Here is an 18,785-nt window from a genome sequence, read left to right on the forward strand (position 1 = left end):
AAGAGGTGGAGTGTACATGTTAAATAAATCCTACAGCTTAGGACCCAAACCAGGACAGATGGCCATTTTTGTTGCTTTACCATCTGCCTAGCCAACTTCGGCCACTGGAAACCAGTTCTTCCCTCTGTGTTGCGTGTCCATAGTAGAACCATGAGTCCATCTCTGGAGGTGCTTATGGGTTTAGGTTGACAAGCGGTCTGAACGGAAGCCTGCACGCAGCCCACCCGGCCTCCTCTCCCATGATTGCACCCACGTGACCATATGCCATGCTAAGTTGGTGTGAGCAGGGGTAAAGCCTGAATGAATGAGTGTTTGTTTCAGGGAGGTTTTTCTTTTTGAAAGAAAAATGAAAAGAAACTAAACCACAAGAACCATATACTCACTAGTTGTTATCTCTCTTTCCCCCTAATTAGGACAGAATTTTACCCTAAGGCAGTTAGGAGTGTGTGAATCCGCAACTCGAAGAGGAGTGGCATTCTGTGCGGAAATGGGGCTCCCTCACAGAGGTTACTCCATCAGTGCAGGGTCAGATGCTGATACGGAAAACGAAGCAGTGATGTCCCCTGAGCATGCCATGAGACTTTGGGGCAGGGGGGTCAAATCGGGCCGCAGCTCCTGCCTGTCAAGCCGGTCCAACTCAGCCCTCACCCTGACAGACACGGAGCACGAGAACAGGTCGGACAGTGAGAGCGGTAAGTCACACTGTTTACTTTACTATGTTACCATTTAGCGATTCCGAGTTCTGGTTGATGTGACTCATGTTTTCCTTCCATGCTTTCTCTCTTTCTTTTCTTTTTTGTATTAATGTAGTAGAACCCAAGAAAATACTCGTGACTAGTATGGGGATTTTTACACTGGGGGGTCAGAGGTCGGGAGAGGTGGATCAATATTTGATGTCAAATTATTAAATTCTGCAGTGTTTGGTGTGTTAGAAATAGTTTTGAAACACAGTTTGTGTACAGAGGGGGAGAAGAGAAAAGATTAAGTCTGACGTATATTGAATCAAGTCACCTGTTACCTTCTACAGAGTAGGAAAACAGTGTCCCCGGAGCCAGGTTGCGTACAAAGATGTCTTTGTAGATTCCTCTTGAAGATAACTCAAAGAAGCTGCAGAATCTTAGAATGGGTGAACGAGCACACAGAATAGTTTATTAACAGGGCTCAAGTGACTGAAGAACGAATCTGACCATGCTTTAACTTCCTCGATGATGAGGGCAAATGGAATCTTGGTACGGAGTGGGATGTGGCCTTTGATGTCCTTGGGAATTGGATTACTGTGCAATTAAAACCACATACAAAAAAAATTGGATTTAAGGTTGTCTAAATTTCAGCTTTGCATGGTCCAAAAGATGTCATTATAAATTGCTGGTACTTTTGTCCCATTGCCAGTGTGGGGTAATAATAAAAAAAATAATTTATCTGCAATAATAAATTGAAAAGAAAACTTACGTTTTTTAGTCACCACTGCTTCTAAGAAGAATGGGAACATTCACGCAGACACAGAGACAGTAAAAAGAAAAGAAAAGAAAGAAAACTTTCCCTTAGTTTTTAAGATTAGGAGTTTTCTTCTCCTTCTCCTTCGCTCTGTTATTAGTGCATTGTCTATCCAATGAATCAAGCAGCCAAGAGAGGAGTAAAACAGAAGAGTTGCACGGTATTGGAAAGGAAAGATGATTGTTTATTAATAATATCTCACCTTTGTTATTTATTGAGCGATTTTGTCAGCTTTGTTTTGTGACAGGAGAGCAGATCTGTGGTTAGTTCTCAGTTTCAGATGAGACCGAGTGTGGCCTGCTGCTGCCTACTGCGCTAGACATCCCCTTCCTATTCATGGGGTGGGGAAGGTTTCACTTAGATCACTGGAAACAGTTTATTTTGTATAGAATATTCCAATGCGTTAAACCAAAGTCAATATAAATTACGAGCAGTTACGTATCTTCATGTCAGAAGTGTGAGTCCTCCATAGCATCTGGCTTAATTCCAGCCCCCAGAAGGAAACAAAGATGGTTCTTCTTCACAAAGTGAGTCTTGTAATCATTTTACAAGACTTCTCTCCCCCAGGCCATTCACCTCAGTACAGTCTGTGTTGCCATTAGTTTTTGTGGAGAATTCAGAAGTCGTGCTTACGGTCCTCATTTCACATTATACTCCTTGAGCAGTTGCAGATACAGACTCAGACACTGCGTTTGGACTGTTGCTTTCATAATTACACAACAAAATATCACACAGGATAAAGGAGAAGACTGTGTGTGTAAATGACACATTGGGTTCCTGTAATCTGCACCATAAACGCTCTACATCTCCATGAATGTCTCACATTGAACCAACTTGCCTTTTCCGCTCCAGATCTTTGTAACGTAACCTTTCAATATTAAATTAGCAAATTATGTATGTTTTGTTATTCTTAATTCTGTATCATGACAAAGTTTTAAAAATGGGCCATTGCCAAACCACAACTATCATCACCACCACCTCCACTACCACCACCACCACCTCCACCACCACCACCACCATCACCACCATCACCACCACCACCATCACCACCACCACCATCACCACCACCATCATCACCACCACCACCACCATCATCACCACCACCACCATCACCACCACCACCACCACCACCATCATCATCACCACCACGACCACTACCCAGAAAACTTGAAGGCAAACTTTGTAAACTTTAGTTCTCAGTTTGCAATTTCTGACTGGTTGTGAAGACCAGAAAAAGTCTCTCACACACGGCCTTGGTATTAACTAGAGGAGAATGGACTTCCTTAGCAGGCTCACAGACTGTGTGCTGAGCAAGAAAGAGTTGTGCCCTTGGTTTCTCCCAGTGGCAGTCAGGGAGCGACATTCAGAGCCTTGCTGTGAAATTCTAGACATTTGGGCAGCATCTGGTGAGAGTGAACAGGTCCGCTGAGGGGAGAGGAGAAAGCAGTGAAGGTGGGATTTCTTTAAAGTTAGGCAGTGATGACTTCAGCTTGCATTTATTCTTTCCTCAAGATTTGTCTGGGGTTGTTTCTCAAGCAACCTTCTGATGGTCTAAGACTCCTCAGTGAGGTCCTTCTGAGGAAGGAAACAAGAGGAGATGAATTTTGGTCATCAGCGTGAACGAGGGCCATGCCGTGTGTTATATATGTGTGTCCTTGCGAGCGTTTCATATTCATTCACTTATTCTGATATTTCAGTGTTTGCTCAGAAGGAGCAAAACTATGTTAGTCACATGGGGAAGGATAGTTTCCTGAGTTACATAGTAGACCTTGGAATAGTGGGTTAGGACTTTAAGCAAGGGTGATACAGATTTCTTTGTCCCAGTGTTAAAAATAAATAAATAAACAATAAATAAACAAACAAACAAGCAAACAATGTTTTAGCTACTTAAAGGTAAGAAAATTTGGAATTATATATAGGTTCTTTCAAATTTTTAAAATTATTTATTTCATGTGTATGGCTATTTTGCATGTATGTATGCCTGTGAACCATGTGTGTGCCTCACACCTGTAGAACACAGAAGAGGGCAGTGGATTCCCTGGAAGTGGGGTTGCAGAAGGTTGTGAGCCACCCTGTGGGTGGTGGGAATCAAACCTGGGTCTTCTGGAAGAGCAGCCAGCCTTCTTAACAATGGACCTATGTCTCCAGCCCTGGACAGGGCATCTTAATACCTTTATGAGTAATATTCTCAAAACTATATTTTCACTTTTATTGTCTTTAGTCAGATTTTTCTAATATAAAATTTCAGAAACAACTCAATTCTGCTCTCCTCAGATAGTTTAATTTACTCTAATTTTGACAGAATAGTGATCTTCCAGGTGCCTTTCATTGATTTCCGAGTTATTCATTATTCAATTCTATTCATTTTTATACTGGTTTGAGATGTCAAAGTCATAATTGTGTGTGTGTGCATGTACGTGTGCGTGTGGCATGTGCGTGTGTGTGTACATATGCAATAGTCTACAATATAAAGATTAAAACAAGGAAGAGTTAAGTAAAATAATGAACCAGAATGGCACCAACTGAGGACCCAGACATAGCTGTATTGTCATTGAGTGTCACATGGGATTTTGCATGACCTGTTTTCTTCATTGGAAATACCATGAATGAGGCTGTCTTCCCAGAAAAGCTGACGTTCAACGTGCTTTGTACAACTATGCAAGCTGAATGCCCAGTGTTCTAGTATAACTTTAAAGAAAGGTTTAGTTACTGAAGGGGAGCAGATTTCATTCCTTTGTTAGTCAAGAGGTCAACAGTTCACACTGGGAGGTGCTAGAACCACTGTGGTACTAATGCAATCTCGATGGCTGGAGCATCGTGCAAGGGTAAAAGACAATTTAGACCTTGCATGCACCTCACTGTTGGAAGATAGCAGAGTGCATCCTTTTTTGTCTAAGCTAACCTCTTTTCCTTAGCCATGGATTGGCAGTTTCAAAGAGTTTAGAGGGGAGAAAAACAATCAGTAGTTGGCGTTTCGTTTGGGCTTCCAAATTTGGGATATGGGAGTTCTTTCTTGACATAACTGGTCTCTGTGGTTGTAATTCTTGTTATATGTCAGCTCCTTGCAAACAGACAAACACTGCATGATGGTGATTTCTGATCCCCTATTAACAGCCACTCCAACAAGTAAGCCCTTGAAAGGTCACCAAATAAATGCTATAGGCCCCCCAGATCAAAAGGAAGAGTAGCCGTGATTTTGGATTCATTTTAGGCTTCTTTTCTTTCTCTGATGTGTGGCTGAAAGACACCCCTCCCCCTGCCCGAACCTAATTCACACTATCCAACTTGGCAGTCATCTGCTCTTGGTTCTGAGTATCTATCTAAATGTCAGGAACAAAGGACTTTGTAGTGTTTTCAAAACATCCATCTTCGTGCCTTTAAGACGCTCTCCTGTGCATGTCATTTCCCAGCAGTAGTAGCAGGCTCTGCATTTAATCTTAGTCAGCTAGCAGTGTTGGGTGGGGGAAGCTGCCTGAGTGAAGACCTTGGCGGCCAATGGTCAGATCGACATGTCTGCCCCCCATTCCTGACCATTGTCATCTGTGTCACTCAAGGTCCCAGCCTGCTACTTGGCCAGCTAAGTGGCCAGTGATTTGTTAGAAGGTCTCTCATCTTGTTTCTTCTTGTCCTGTCTACTTTTTAATGTTCTTGGGGAAGGGAGGCTGATCTTTAATCGAAGGACGACCTTTCGTGTCAGGCAGCCCACGTTGGGGGCTGGACCTGCTTTCCATCTCACCATGATTCAGGGCCTACAGAATTTTCCTCGAAGGTTTGTTATTTGACTCTGAGCCTTCCAGGTCAGGGACCTGGGGCAAGTCACTTAACCTTTGTGTGCTATGGCGTCTGCCTGGGTAAAATACAAGGATCAGGGAGCAGTGCATAGCTCATGGGGATAAGACAACGTTGGGCTTAAATGAATGTGTGTCATAAGCAGAACTTGGCTTTAAGTAAGTGTGTTCTGTTTGGTTGGTTGGTTGGGTATTTTTTGTTTGTTTTTGTTGTTTTATTTGCCTTTTGTAAAGGTGGAAAATAATACCTTTGAGTGATGATGAGAAATGAAAATGAATTGAGTAATATCAAGCATCTGCCTGGCTTTGGTCCACATCTCCACTTCCAATCTATCTTTCCTTTATTCCGCCTCTGTATATAGGCAGGTGTGTCTAGGTCTGGTAAGGAGAGGGAAGGGAAGATTCACGGCCTCCTCTAATGATCTGCATAGTCTGTTATTTCTGTCACCGTTTATTGACTCTCTTATTTTCATTTGAAACCCCACATCCTTTTCAATTTACTGTAATTAAACGAATGTGCATTGGATTGTGCTGATAATTAGTCGGAAGGCTATAGACTTCAAAGGCTTCAGCCTGCTCCTTCTCCTCCTTGGCCGAAGGAAATTTCAAAAGTAGTGTTTCCCTCAAAGGCATGTTACTGAGACAGCCAGTCAATTAAAAGCCCGTTTAGCTGATGCTCATCAGTTCACACAATGAAATGCGTCGTTCCCATAAGGCCGTGTCTCTCACCTGGAGTCTTAGCACTGCACCTGTTGCAGGACCCCACTAAAGCCACGCTAATTGTCTGTGATGCTGAAGTATTAAGGGCTAATTGGACTCACGGTAAGGGTGTGTAACATTAAAGCAGGGAGGTTTTTATATAAAAGATCCTTGCTTTGAACAGCTAGAATATATGATTCAAGGAACCAATTTGACTTATCTTTGAAATGGGTTTTTTTGTGTTAAGGGTTCTTTTTTAATGTATATGGGTATTTTAAAAGTCAACTTTCTATTCCTTTGGGAAGAGAAAGTCTAAAAGTTGACATACTGTACTTTAAGATGAAAAATAGGCATGTCTTTTAAATAAGGTACTATCATGATGCTGTTTACCTCTGTCTCTCAATAGAGAACTTGAGTTACGTTGTACTCTAAATTCCCACTTCAGACCAAATAGGTTCTCTGGAAGCATAGGCAGAGAAATTCTCTCTCTTTCTGAACAGCTGAACATGGGTCGGAGAGAAGTAGAGGGCCCTTAAGCTATTCCACCACCATACAATTTAAAAGAGTTTGGGAGAAACTCCAGTGGCCTTGCATAAGCCGCTGTGGTATCCCCAAAGCTGTGGGTGGCACAGATGCCCTTTGCAAAGAGGGAATCATTTTTGGGTTTATGAATTTGAGTCAAAGGCACGCTCAGGGACTGATTCCATTCCTCCAAGTCTACCCCACCAGCGTCCTTTGGAAAGGAAATTGGTTGTGAGCATTAAGATGGACTTCCCTTGCTATATGAAACAAATGCTATTTTCAGTGTTACTTTAATTGTATGAGAATCTGTTACACATACTAAGTTATAGCTTGAATGCAAGTTCTGTTAGGGGCTCTCTTCTGCAGTATAGTGGTCAATTCTAGCATGCTCCACCATTGCAAATGCTATTTGGTGTTTTATGTCGATGCTCTAGTATGTCCCAAGCAGCTAGTGTAGTATGTGGGGGTGCTCAGAGTTAGGGTGCTGCTTTGCCAAATAGAGTCATGTATTTCCAATACATGAGATAATTGAATTTTTCCTCGGTGGGTATACATTTATAATTTCCATTGCAACTTTCCAGGCTGTGACTAAAAGCTATCATTTTCATTTAAGGATAAATGTCTTCACTTCATGGGTGGGTACACGGGAGTATTCAAGTACAATTTAAAAATATGCCAGCTGTGGTGGCACACACCTTTAATCCAAGTACTTGGGAGGCAGAGGCAAGATCTCTAACACACACACACACACACACACACACACACACACACACACAGGAATTATAAAGGCATGTTATAATTGCTAGTACTTAAATATGTGTATGGATTTATATATTTCCATCCTATAGATATGTTTTAGAAAATGACTGTTCATATAGATCTTGCCATTTCTGTCAAACTCATCTTATGTTCTACATGGGTTTTGTTAAAATTATATAGGAGATAATTTCCCTTTCTTTAAACCTGGAACCTTCTTCCAGTGGCAGAGTTAAAGTCCACGGGAAGCACACTAAGCACATATCAGAAGTGATGATGTATGCTGTTTTGATTTTTGAGTGTGTTTTTGATATCCTTGAGAAATCCCAGTGGTAGCGGTGAAATTGTTTTAATTAATGAATCCAGCGGCAATGAATGCTGAATCAGGTTTATGGGTATAATTATCACTGAAATAGAAAAAATAAATGCGGGCGTCATAGACCCTCGGTTTATTTGCCGTTTCGAGTGTAGTCAAGTGTCTGAAGAGCAGCTAACTACATTTCCTTGTGTGCTATTTAAAGAATAATCTTCTCAAGGCGAGGCATCATAATTCTGCTTATTAATATCACAGACACGCAGTATTATAAGTGGAAATCTTGTAGGTTATTTGGTGAGGAGTTTGAATGGTTGAGTTTTACTATCCTGTGATTTCCTTAAATGCATTGGTTGACGTGAGATGGTTTTTCTGTAATGAGCAGTCTGTACATAAAATAAATGTAATAAGCATTTGAATGCATATTGAAATAGATGCAAATGCATATACACTCCAGAAAGGAGCAATTAAGAGTGTCTGATGACTATTACCTTGACTTTAAATATTATTATTTTGAGTCACACGGAAAGTGCAAATTGAATTAAGTCTCAGTGTGACTTATTGATTCTATTTCTTATTTAGCAACTACATCTTCATTCAATGAATAATAAATGCTGACTGTTGTACCAAGTATTGGGAAAGCAAAAGTGAGTGAGATGTAGTCCCTGACCTCCAGAAGCTCCCAGCCTACTTAGACAAATAGGCATGTAGACATGTAATTGGATTTTAATATGGTGAGCGTTCAGACAACAGAATATGCAAAGCAAATGTCAGCACAGAATAGATGGTTGCCAGCAGGAGAGGAGAGGACAGGAGAGGACAGACCATCTCATAAAGAATGGGAGAACTGGTATCAAAACATAAGCTTAGAAATCCAAGACAGACAAAACAGTGTAGGAAACATGTGTGCTGGCTAGTGATGTGTCAACATGGCACCAGCTAGAGTCATTTGGGAAGAAGGGACCCCAGTTGAGAAAGTGCCGCCACCTGATTGGCCTCTAGGCAAACCTGTGTTACATCTGTTGGACTGCTGAGTGATATGAAAGGACCCAGCCACGGTGTGTTGTGCCATTCCTCGCCTGGTGGTCCTAGGTGCTGTAAGAAAGCAGGTTGAGCAAGCCATGAGAAGCAAGCCAGCAATCAACACTCTTCCACCTGCTGATCCCTGCCCCGTTTGAGCTCCTGCCCTAACTTTCCTCGGTGATAGATCATGATGCAGACGTGTAAGCTGCAATCAACCCATTCCTCCCCGAGCTTGCTTGAGGTCATGGTGTTTTATTACAGCAACAGTAACCACGATTAAGACAACGGGTGAAACCTCTAGGAACGGATCCTCAAGTTAGAGGTTGTTTGGTGCCCATGGTGGTTTGAATGCCTTCCACCACCTCAAAGGTTGAACAAGTGGTCCCCAGTTAGTGGCACAATTGGGTAAGCTTTTGAGATATGTTCTGGTTAGAGGAGGTATGCCATGGGGGGGGCAGGCTTTGAGGGTTCAAAGCCGTGTGTCTTTGCCACTTTGCTCTCTCTGCTTCCTGTTGGTGGTTCAAGATGTAAGTTCTCAATATCCATCATGCCTCTGCTCTGTCATAACGCACACATATCCCTCGGGAATCATAAGGAGAACCCACCCCTTTTGTAAGTTGTCTTAGATGTCGTATTTATGACAGGAACAGAAAAGTAGCACATAGTTCCTGTAACTATGAGAGCTGAGACAGAACCTGTCACCCCAGCACACATAAGGAGCTGCTTCGTGGAATATCTATTTGGTTCTCCGTGTGATCACGCAACTGCGAGGGGTTTTGATTAGCAGGATGGTTTTGCGCATTGGCACATTTTATATGGGACGTTGAAGACAGCGTAGGCTGTAAACCATCTTTCCCACGAGACGTGTGGGGTCTTGCTCACCGTGCTGCCTCCCACCCAGTTTCCGAACCTGAAAAAGAAGGCGTTGCTCCACACATGAGGAATAGAGTTTGAGGCTGCTGTGTTTCAGGTGAGGTTGGTCCCCCTGATGGTTTGTGTTCCGGAAGAAGCTGCTGCAAGGATGCAGCGCTGAGGGGTGTAGAGATGGGTCTGTGTGCCTGGGCTACTGGAGCCTCGTTATAATGAAAGGGCGCCTGGGGCAGCAGTTGTTCTAGCTCTCCTCTGATCTGGTTGCTATAAGGTAAGGCCATGACCCTCAGTTTCCTCCTTTGATACCAAGATGATTTCCTCTGTGACCCTCTGCCATTCTGGGTCACAGTTAAGAGGATACTGGTCCCATGCTGCATGAATGCTGCTGCCCAGTCTGGGACTTTGGACCCACACACTGTGCTCTAAAAAAAAAACCCCAAAACCTCTTGTTTACACCATACCCAGCAGCAGATATTTTGATACAAAGCAGAAGGCTGGAGAGATGGCTCAGAGGTTAAGAGCACTGGCTGCTCTTCCAGAGGTCCTGAGTTCAATTCCCAGCAACCACATGGTGGCTCACAACCATCTGTAATGAAATCTGATTCCCTCTTCTGCCTGTGCAGGCAGAACATTGTATACATATTAAACAAACAAACAAATCTTTTTTAAAAAAGAATAATACAGAAGGTAAACATGGAAATCAGTTAGCTGATTACATAGTCTTGAAGTTGTCAAAGAAAGAACACATAAAAGTTAGGATCAAGAACCAGACAGGAAAGGAGACGCAGTGAATCAAAACAATCAAGATTTCATAATCCAGGAAAAGAAGGCTCTTTCAAAAGGTACCATTGATGTCAGCTGTGTTGCTACAGCTATAAACCAGCATGTGTGAAGATGCTGCAGGAGGATTGTGAGTTTGAGGCCACCCTAAGCTATATAAAGAGAATCTCTCAGCAAACAAAAGTTGTCAAATATCAATATATGAAAAATAGAAAGATGATATTCTCTAGTGTATGGTACTGGGTAAATGATGTTTTAATCCCATTTGGAAGTTAGAGTATATTGTTTGTAATGTCAGGGTCAGGTTGAATTTGAGGTCTTCATGGAATAGTGACACTTAGCAATCTATTGAGCAATTATATGTTCCTATATAATATGCATATTTATGTACATATAAATAGATGTGAATCTGTAATTCAGATAGAATTTAGCATTAACATAAAGTCAGAGAAAGAAACAAACTGAATACTTACAAAACAACTTATATAAATATATTTTAATTTTAAGCAAATGTTCCTGAGATAAACCATATTAAACATACACACACACACACACACACACACACACAGACATACACACACACACAGACATACACACACACAGAGACATACACACACACACACACAGACATACACACACGCACAGAGACATACACACACACACACACACACACACACACACACACACACATTCAAAATGCCTAGTTAAAATGGTGCTTCCAAGAACAAATAAAAATGGACCATTTAAAATAGATTGCTGGTTACTATTTGAACACTGTAGATTTGGGATGTGATGACTTTGTTAAATAACCACTAAAACTAACCTGCCCAAAATCAAAGCGGTCAGGACAGAGAAGTCTAGTGTTTGGAACTGCTTACACACAATGCTAAAGTTAAAAGAGAGATCTTAGAATTTTGACACTGAGCAGATGGAGATTCCTAAGGGATGTGAAAGTGTCTCGAGTATCAGTTGCTTCAGACTGACCCATTTCCTTACAGCGGACTGTGTCCTCTCCCCCTCTATCGGGACTGCCACCATGGAGAATGCAGGGCGCAGGTTATGCTTAAAGATCAGCTGAGTGGTCCAAAGGAACCTGTTTGGAGAGTAAGGTTTCTGATAATCCCTAGAAGTTTTAAGGCATTAACCACTATTTATAATGTCTTAATAACCCAAGTTAATGATGGTATGTGACAGATGTGATAAAAGCGGAATCATAAATGGATTTGAGAATAAAACATTATGACTTCTAAAATTCAGCCCATTAATCTGTTTTGCTTGCTTAGATAAACCTGGACAATGGACAGGCCAGAGACACGAGATAATTTTAATTAGTCTCTGTTTTCGTACTTATACATTTTATCTGTATATGTACTTTTCTTTTTTTCTTTGAGATTATCATATAAATATAACATCTCTCCCCTTCTTTTCCTTCCTCCAGTCCTTCCCATATGCCCCTACCCACTTGCCTTCAAGTGCATAGGTTCTGTTTTCATTAATTGTTACTGCATGCATTTACACACACACACAGAGAGAGAGAGAGAGAGAGAGAGAGAGAGAGAGAGACATATACACACACATGCAGAGAAATACACAGAGAGAGAGAGACATATACACACACATGCAGAGAAATACACAGAGAGAGTGAGACATATACACACACATGCAGAGAAATACACACAGAGAGAGAGACATATACACACACATGCAGAGAAATACACAGAGAGACACACACACACACACACACGCACGCACACACGCACGCACACGCACGCACGCATGTGCACCTGCAAACACAGACACACATTCCTGAACATATCCTGTTCAATCAGTGTCTTGTTATTTGTGTGTTTTCAGGGCTGACCACTTGGCACTGGACAACATTGGTGTGCTTTTTCCTGGGGCCGGCCACCTCTCCTGCTCCCAGTTTTTCTCAGTGGCCTATAGTTCTTCCTGTAGGGTTGATGCTCCATGCTGCTGTCCCTGTCCACTGTAGCATGTCCTTGTCATCATTGTCATCTCTGCTCAGCTCATGTGTGAGCAGTCATGTTGGTGAGGCTTTATGGCTGTAACTTCTGATATCACTAGGAAACGTAATCCCATAACCAAGTCCCCGATCTTTGGACGCCTGCAGTATTTCTGACCCCTCTTCTACAGTGTTCCCTGAGTCTCAGGTACGGGTGTGTTCTGTAGATTTTTTCCACTGGGACTGCACTCCACAGCTCAGCATGTTGATTGCTTGTGGTTCTCTCTAATGGCTTCTGTCTGTTACAGAGAGTAGTTTTGTTGAAGAAGGATGAAGGCTACACTTATCTGTGGGTATAAGGACAAATGCTTATAACTGTTGTTAGGAATTATGCTGGCTTAGTAAGTTAGAGGTCAATGATTCTCTTCCAGTAGGTATTTAGTAAGAACTGTGGGCTGGACAGATAGCTCAGTAAAGAGTATACATTGCTCTTCCAGAAGACCTGAAGTCAGGTCCAAGCACCCAGACCAAATAGCTCATGACCACCTGTAACTCCAGCTGAAAGGAATGCTATCCTTTTCTAGCCTTTACAGGCACCTGCATACACAGACAGACAGAGAGACAGACGGATGACACACAACTAAAAGAAACAAAACACATCTGTAAAAATAAAAAAGAAAATTAAAATTTCTTTGAACTATAGCCCTTCATGGCATTAGAGGCATGTATGTCTTCAGTAAATTGTTTCTATTATATAATTTAAGGTAATTTATTGATGACACCCACACACACACTACATTTGGCCTTCTAGGTTTTCCCCACAGTAAATCATGTTCCCCACTGTAAATTATATTTTGGAAGGCAAGGGGAGATGTCCAAATGATAAAATGTTTCACTCAGGAGGAATAGATCCGCTATAGAATGTGGGCACTGAAGTTAGGAATAATGTATTCTAGTCTTGAAAACTGACATTTAAGATACTGCATGTGATTAGCTTGATTTACCCACTCTACAGTGCATATGTTTGAAAATGCCGTGTGTTCTATACACTTACAAAATTTATATATTATGTATTCTACATTATATATGATATTATTTGTTTATGTATATAAGCAAATTAATTAATTAGAGAAAACAACTTTGTAATGACTAGTCTTAAATCCTCGCCCTTAATCCTATTATTACCACAAAATAAATTCTTGGAGCCAAAGATATTAAAATTTCAGGCTTTTAATTCGCTCTGTCAAGATGACCTGGAAAACAGTTTCTGTAAACTTACGCTCCTGTCAACAGTATGGGAAACTGGATTTTCCCATAAGGCATTGACAAGTGTTCACCGCCTTAGATTCCTGGCCATTTAATAGATGAAACTGTGTCTTACTCTTTGTTGGTTACTTTTTAGCATTGCTATCTTTTCATATACGTGTATAGTTTTGTATTCTTTGGTGATCATGCCTCTGTTACTCTGTTGGGAGATATGAAGCATTGAGTCTTCAGAACCTACCAAAATCTGAAGGGAAAAGTAGAATGCAAGGGCACCAGGGCCTAGAGTGTGCATTTCCCCACTGTACACATCTGATCCTCCCGACTCAAGGTCAGGTGCTAATGGCCTTTCCTCTGTAGTTTGCTGTGGGATTTCTCCTCACAGACCTCACAGAAATGCAGGCCTAACGGTGATGAAGAACAGTCACTCCAGCTCCAAGCAGAAAGGAACTTAGCATGTAACAGATGTGTGGGATCCAGGTCTGCACGATTCTGCCTTGTGTCAACAACTGCACGGTAATCACTAGAGGTTCATGTTACCCAGAAAATTGGTGTCTAATCCAACTCAGAACAGGCGAGTCGTTTCTATAGCATTTCTCTAGCTTTATTAAATAAATGAAGAGCTGAAAGTGGATAAGAGTAACCCTGTGAGGATGGCTGTCGTTAATGCCTAGCTGGAGGAAAGATCCAGAGTAGCCACGCAATCATGTGATCATACTCACACGTGGATAGGGACGGGGCGCGTGTAGGTGGTTTTTCTCACTGGATTGGAAGTAGTCTTTGTATAAGACGACCTTATTGGCTTTTGTCTCTGAAAATATTTACAGCCTGTCTTGCAATCTTTTCCTCAGTTTCTTATTATTCAGATATATTTTGATGAAAAGAATTTGTAAGAAATTTTTAGATATACCCATTTTAATGATATTTACGTCTGGCTTCCTTTAGCTTAGAAAAAATAGTTACATTTTCAAATGTGCCAAACCTTTTTAAACATTTAATATGTTTCAATTTTTCATGTTTGGTGTGGTATAGCCATTTGTTTTTTATTTGTTCCACCCACTTTGTCAATATCGTTCAATTTAATTAGGGAACTCTTTATGATGTCTGAGTGACATCAATTCAAGGTTCTGTTGTTAACGTGATAAAAACACGGAATAAGATTGGTAAGATTTGTAAATATTTTTTAGACACCAAATTCTGGCTTGGTAGTTTCTTGCAGTCTTACAGTGCCAACTAAAAGTAAATATTTAGGAGGCATAGAAAGTTTTAGTATTAGTGTAATTTATTACCTTTAAAATACATAGTAGAAAACAGATTTAAATAGATTTATAGACATTAGATACCATGTCAAAAGTGGTTATTGCAGTCTATTTTTTGTTAATAAGCAAAGCTTTAATCATTAAAAAACAAAAGATAGCTTTGGATATTCTTTTGAGGTATTCTTAAGGAACAAAAGTATATTTTTAATTTCAGCTTTCTGGGCTTAGAGATGCTGGGCTGTGCAAAGAAGAGACATTAGAGAACACGGCAGTCAAAACACAGTCGCCAAAGCACGCATGAAGATGAGAGCGAAAAGAAAATGCAGAAAAGGGAAAGTTTTCCAAATGTTTAAGTCTGATCAGGATGTTAGAAGGTAGTGGTGCCGTAGCATACGCTCATTAAAACAAAGCAGCACTCAAACACGTGCCTGGGAAGGATCTTACTTTGCTTGTGTAAGGAAATATTCCAGATGTGGAATAGACATCAGGGAAAGCAACAAGACATCAAAGTCGATAGTTAAACTGGGTGTGGTAGCGAATGCCTTTAATTCCTGCACTTTGGTAAACTGAGGCAGGCGGATGTGTGTGAAATGGAGGCCAGCATGACCTACAATTAAGTTTTAGGCTAGCCAGGGCTACACAGTGAGACCCTGTCTCAAATACACAAAGCCAACAAACACAAAAATGTTGATATTTAAAAGTTGATTTTTAATATCAACTTTTAATCCGTCCTTGTGCAGAGTTGGCATATGCTAAATGCTGGCTGGAACTTGAAATCGAGAAGCCAGGAAGGTGATAGAAACAGTGAAGAGGAAGGAACAAGAAAAAGGTAACGGTGAGACCTAGCTTTGACTGAAAATCATAGAAAAGCAATGCCATAGGAAAAAGAGGAGAAAGGGCAAAATACACTTAAAACGTTGTCACCTGAGTAATGGCATGAGGCCACAGTGAATTCACATCCAAGGCTGTGTAACAGTATACTGATATGGCACTTTTATATGGCAACTAGCATAAGCCAGGAAGTGGTGGTGGCACTCACCTTTGATCCCAGCAGTTGAGAGGCAGAGGCAAGTAGACAGATCCTTGTGAGTTCAAGGCCAGTCTGATGTATAGAGCTAGTTCTAAGCAGCCAGGCCTACACACACACACACACACACACACACACACACACACAAAACCAAAGGGGTAAAAAAAAGACAACAAAAATAAGTGTGATCATGAAGAAAGCATCACCATTTAGTAGTAGAAGGAGATGAACCATGAACAATAGCAGAGCTAGTCTAGGCTCGAAATAAAGACATTTCTCCATGTTTCTAGATTCACCCCTCAGAAGTGGGCACTCTGAATGCTCGACATCCAGTAAAAGCACTCCCTGCAGTCCTTCAGTTCACTTCCACAGAAGCCAGCATCCTCATGTGTGCGCACATTGGCCTCCGGGTAGAATAAGAACCTAGAGATTGCAGAACGGAGTCTGGGAATATTTTGTTCCCATACGTTTTACTTGCCTCCTCCCAACCCCCGTCCATCTCAAAACCACCATAACCAAATTATACTGTGTAAGATTGTTGAGTAAATCATATCCCCTTTCTACTTGAGACTCTCAGCTCAAGATGTAAGATTTAAGATTTCAGTCAGGTCTTTCCGGGGGTGACAACCTCCATACGAGAATGTGTGTCTTGCAGAGGATCTCCTTCAACCCTCTCCAGAAGAGGAGAAGAGGAAACACAAGAAAAAGTGCCTGGTGCAGAGCCCCAATTCCTACTTTATGGATGCGAAATGCCCAGGATGCTATAAAATCACCATGGTCTTTAGCCATGCATAAACGGTATTCTTGTGTCTGTGACAGAAGCAGCTTCACTGTCCTGTGCCAGCCTACAGGTAGAAAAGCAAGGCTGACAGACAATGCTCCTTCAGGAGGGAGCAGAACTGAAAGCCCCAGATTCAAGATGAGTGGGAACCATCCCAATAAACACATTTGAGAGAGAGAGAGAGAGAGAGAGAGAGAGAGAGAGAGAGAGAGAGAGAGAGAGATGTTGAGCTGTGCGAGCCTCCTGCGGTATCTCTCACTAACCAGTGCCTCTTGGTCTCATAAAGACAGAGGACTGTCTCTGCACTGGCTCAGGTTAGCAGTGGCTATGAAGTCTACAGTTAACCTAGGCTGTCATCATTCGAGATTGCTTCCTGTTTATCCTGAAGCAGTAAGGGACTCGTACAGAGAGGCAGAGCAGAGTGCTGTCTGTGGCATGCCGTGCTCTATGATGTGCTGTCCAGACTAATCTCCTGCTAAGGGATGAGAGCAGAGAGGAGGTCTGTGTGCAGGTGAGAGGGACGATGCCCGCTTCTCTAGTGTTTGCAGTAATGTGTGTGGAATCTGTAGCTCACTGATGAATGGACAGCTCTCAGGCAAGATTTATTTTCCTGGAAAAAAAATACAAGAAAGAGCTTCGGTTGATGCTTTTTATTTAGATATGTCCTTTTAAAAGTTGATTTATTTTAGGGTTTTATACATTTATACTGTATTAATATTATTATTATTATATTATACTGTATTTATAGTATTTTCACCCCCTCCCACTCTAAACTTCTCCCATGTTCTCCTCCAATGCCCTCTCAAATTCATGATTTTTCTATAATTAGTACCTTCGTGTGTGTGTGTGTGTGTGTGTGTGTGTGTGTGTGTGTGTGTGTATACATGGATGTACAGAGTTTAATGTTCATCATATGCATTGGTATTTAGGTGTGACCACTAAGGATTGGACAACCTGCCCTGACACTGATTCCTGGAGAAAACTGCTTCTCCTCTGGTTGCCTATAGCCAGTCCACTACGGGTCGGACATTTTGAAATTTCCCCATCTGTGCTGGCACATTGCCCCAGCGCTGTCACGTCATCGTGCAGCTCTTGCTTAGGCCATCCCATTGCTGGGATCTCACAGGTGAGTCATCTGTGCCATCTCTAGAAGACACTATGGATCCACAGATGTTCTGGCCCAACTCTTACATTCTTTCCACCCTTTCTTCCTCGACGTCTTCTCAGCCTTAGGTCAAGGGTTGTATAGTATATGTCCATGCTGGGCATGGGATTGTCATGTGTTCTCTGTATTTTGACCAGTTTTAACGGCCTTTATTTGCTGGGGTAGGGGTGGGAGGTGGGGGGTGGGGGTGGAGGATGAGAGCTGCATTTACCTGAAAGTTGCATTGTTTCGTTTTTCTCTACTGCTAGATGGAATTCTAATGTGTATCCTTTTTTGTCATCCACTGAGCAGTTGAACTACATGTGATAGGGTGGCAATTAACAGGACAAGCGGTCTCCCTGTAGTGGAATCTTGGGTCCTCTGGGCATGTGCCAAGCAGTGGTCTAGTTTAGCCTTCTGATAGATCTGCCCTTAGTTGCCTTTAAGTTGCCTTGCAAGTATCTCGTCTTAGCTACAGAAAAGTAACTCATGTGCCTACACGGGTGTCCCAGCTCCTCTGGGGTGGAGCTCCCGCTAACCTACACAGTAAGAAGGTGTAGTTCTCAGAGAAGTGACACTTCTGAGAGAGGTTTGTGTGTGTCGTGCGTGTCACCACGAGTGTCTGTGTGACTGAATTTATTTTGCACTCCTTAGTTTAAATCATTGTCCTACTGTATTAAGAGAAGTGTTTTAGAAACACAGTGGCTGACGTTGACTTGACTCGAAGTTTCTTATTCTAGCTTTATAATGAATGCACTGCTTTACCTACAGTCTGTGACTCTGATGTCCCTCAAATCCATACCTTCGTGCAGAACCATTTTTAAAATGTGTCAATTTTGGGGTAAGATGGCTAATCTAACCTTGACACACGTTTCTCTTGAGGAGTATACCTCAAGAAGAAGTCAATGCAGGTCAAGATGGGCCCAGTTAAGATGTGACAATTACAGAAGAAAGATATCATGCTCTAACTAAGACAGTAAGAAAGCCAGGTTGGTTTCGGCAACAGTGAAGCATCCTTTGAGTTTCTCTTCTTTCTGTGTCTCCAAATGTCCCCGTGTCCTTTGCACTAACACAGTGTCACTAATATCTGCCAAGTTCTATCT

General features: G+C 41.8%; 1 protein-coding gene across 16 annotated transcripts in view; it reads left to right on the forward strand.

Moving 5' to 3' along the window:
• Positions 1-18,785, forward strand: part of Tenm3 (teneurin transmembrane protein 3) — a 2,726,621-nt gene that overhangs the window by 2,305,453 nt on the left and 402,383 nt on the right. For 13 of the 16 annotated variants that reach the window (XM_063275416.1, XM_039094506.2, XM_039094513.2 and 10 more), the window contains one exon: positions 414-692. The exons of the other annotated variants lie outside the window; for them this stretch is intronic. In XM_063275416.1, coding sequence (XP_063131486.1) covers positions 414-692 — 279 coding nt within the window. The remainder of the gene's footprint in view (positions 1-413; positions 693-18,785) is intronic. 16 annotated transcript variants of the gene reach the window in all.

The sequence above is a fragment of the Rattus norvegicus genome, chromosome 16 (genome assembly GCF_036323735.1).
Source record: "Rattus norvegicus strain BN/NHsdMcwi chromosome 16, GRCr8, whole genome shotgun sequence".
Classification (NCBI taxonomy): Eukaryota; Metazoa; Chordata; class Mammalia; order Rodentia; family Muridae; genus Rattus; species Rattus norvegicus.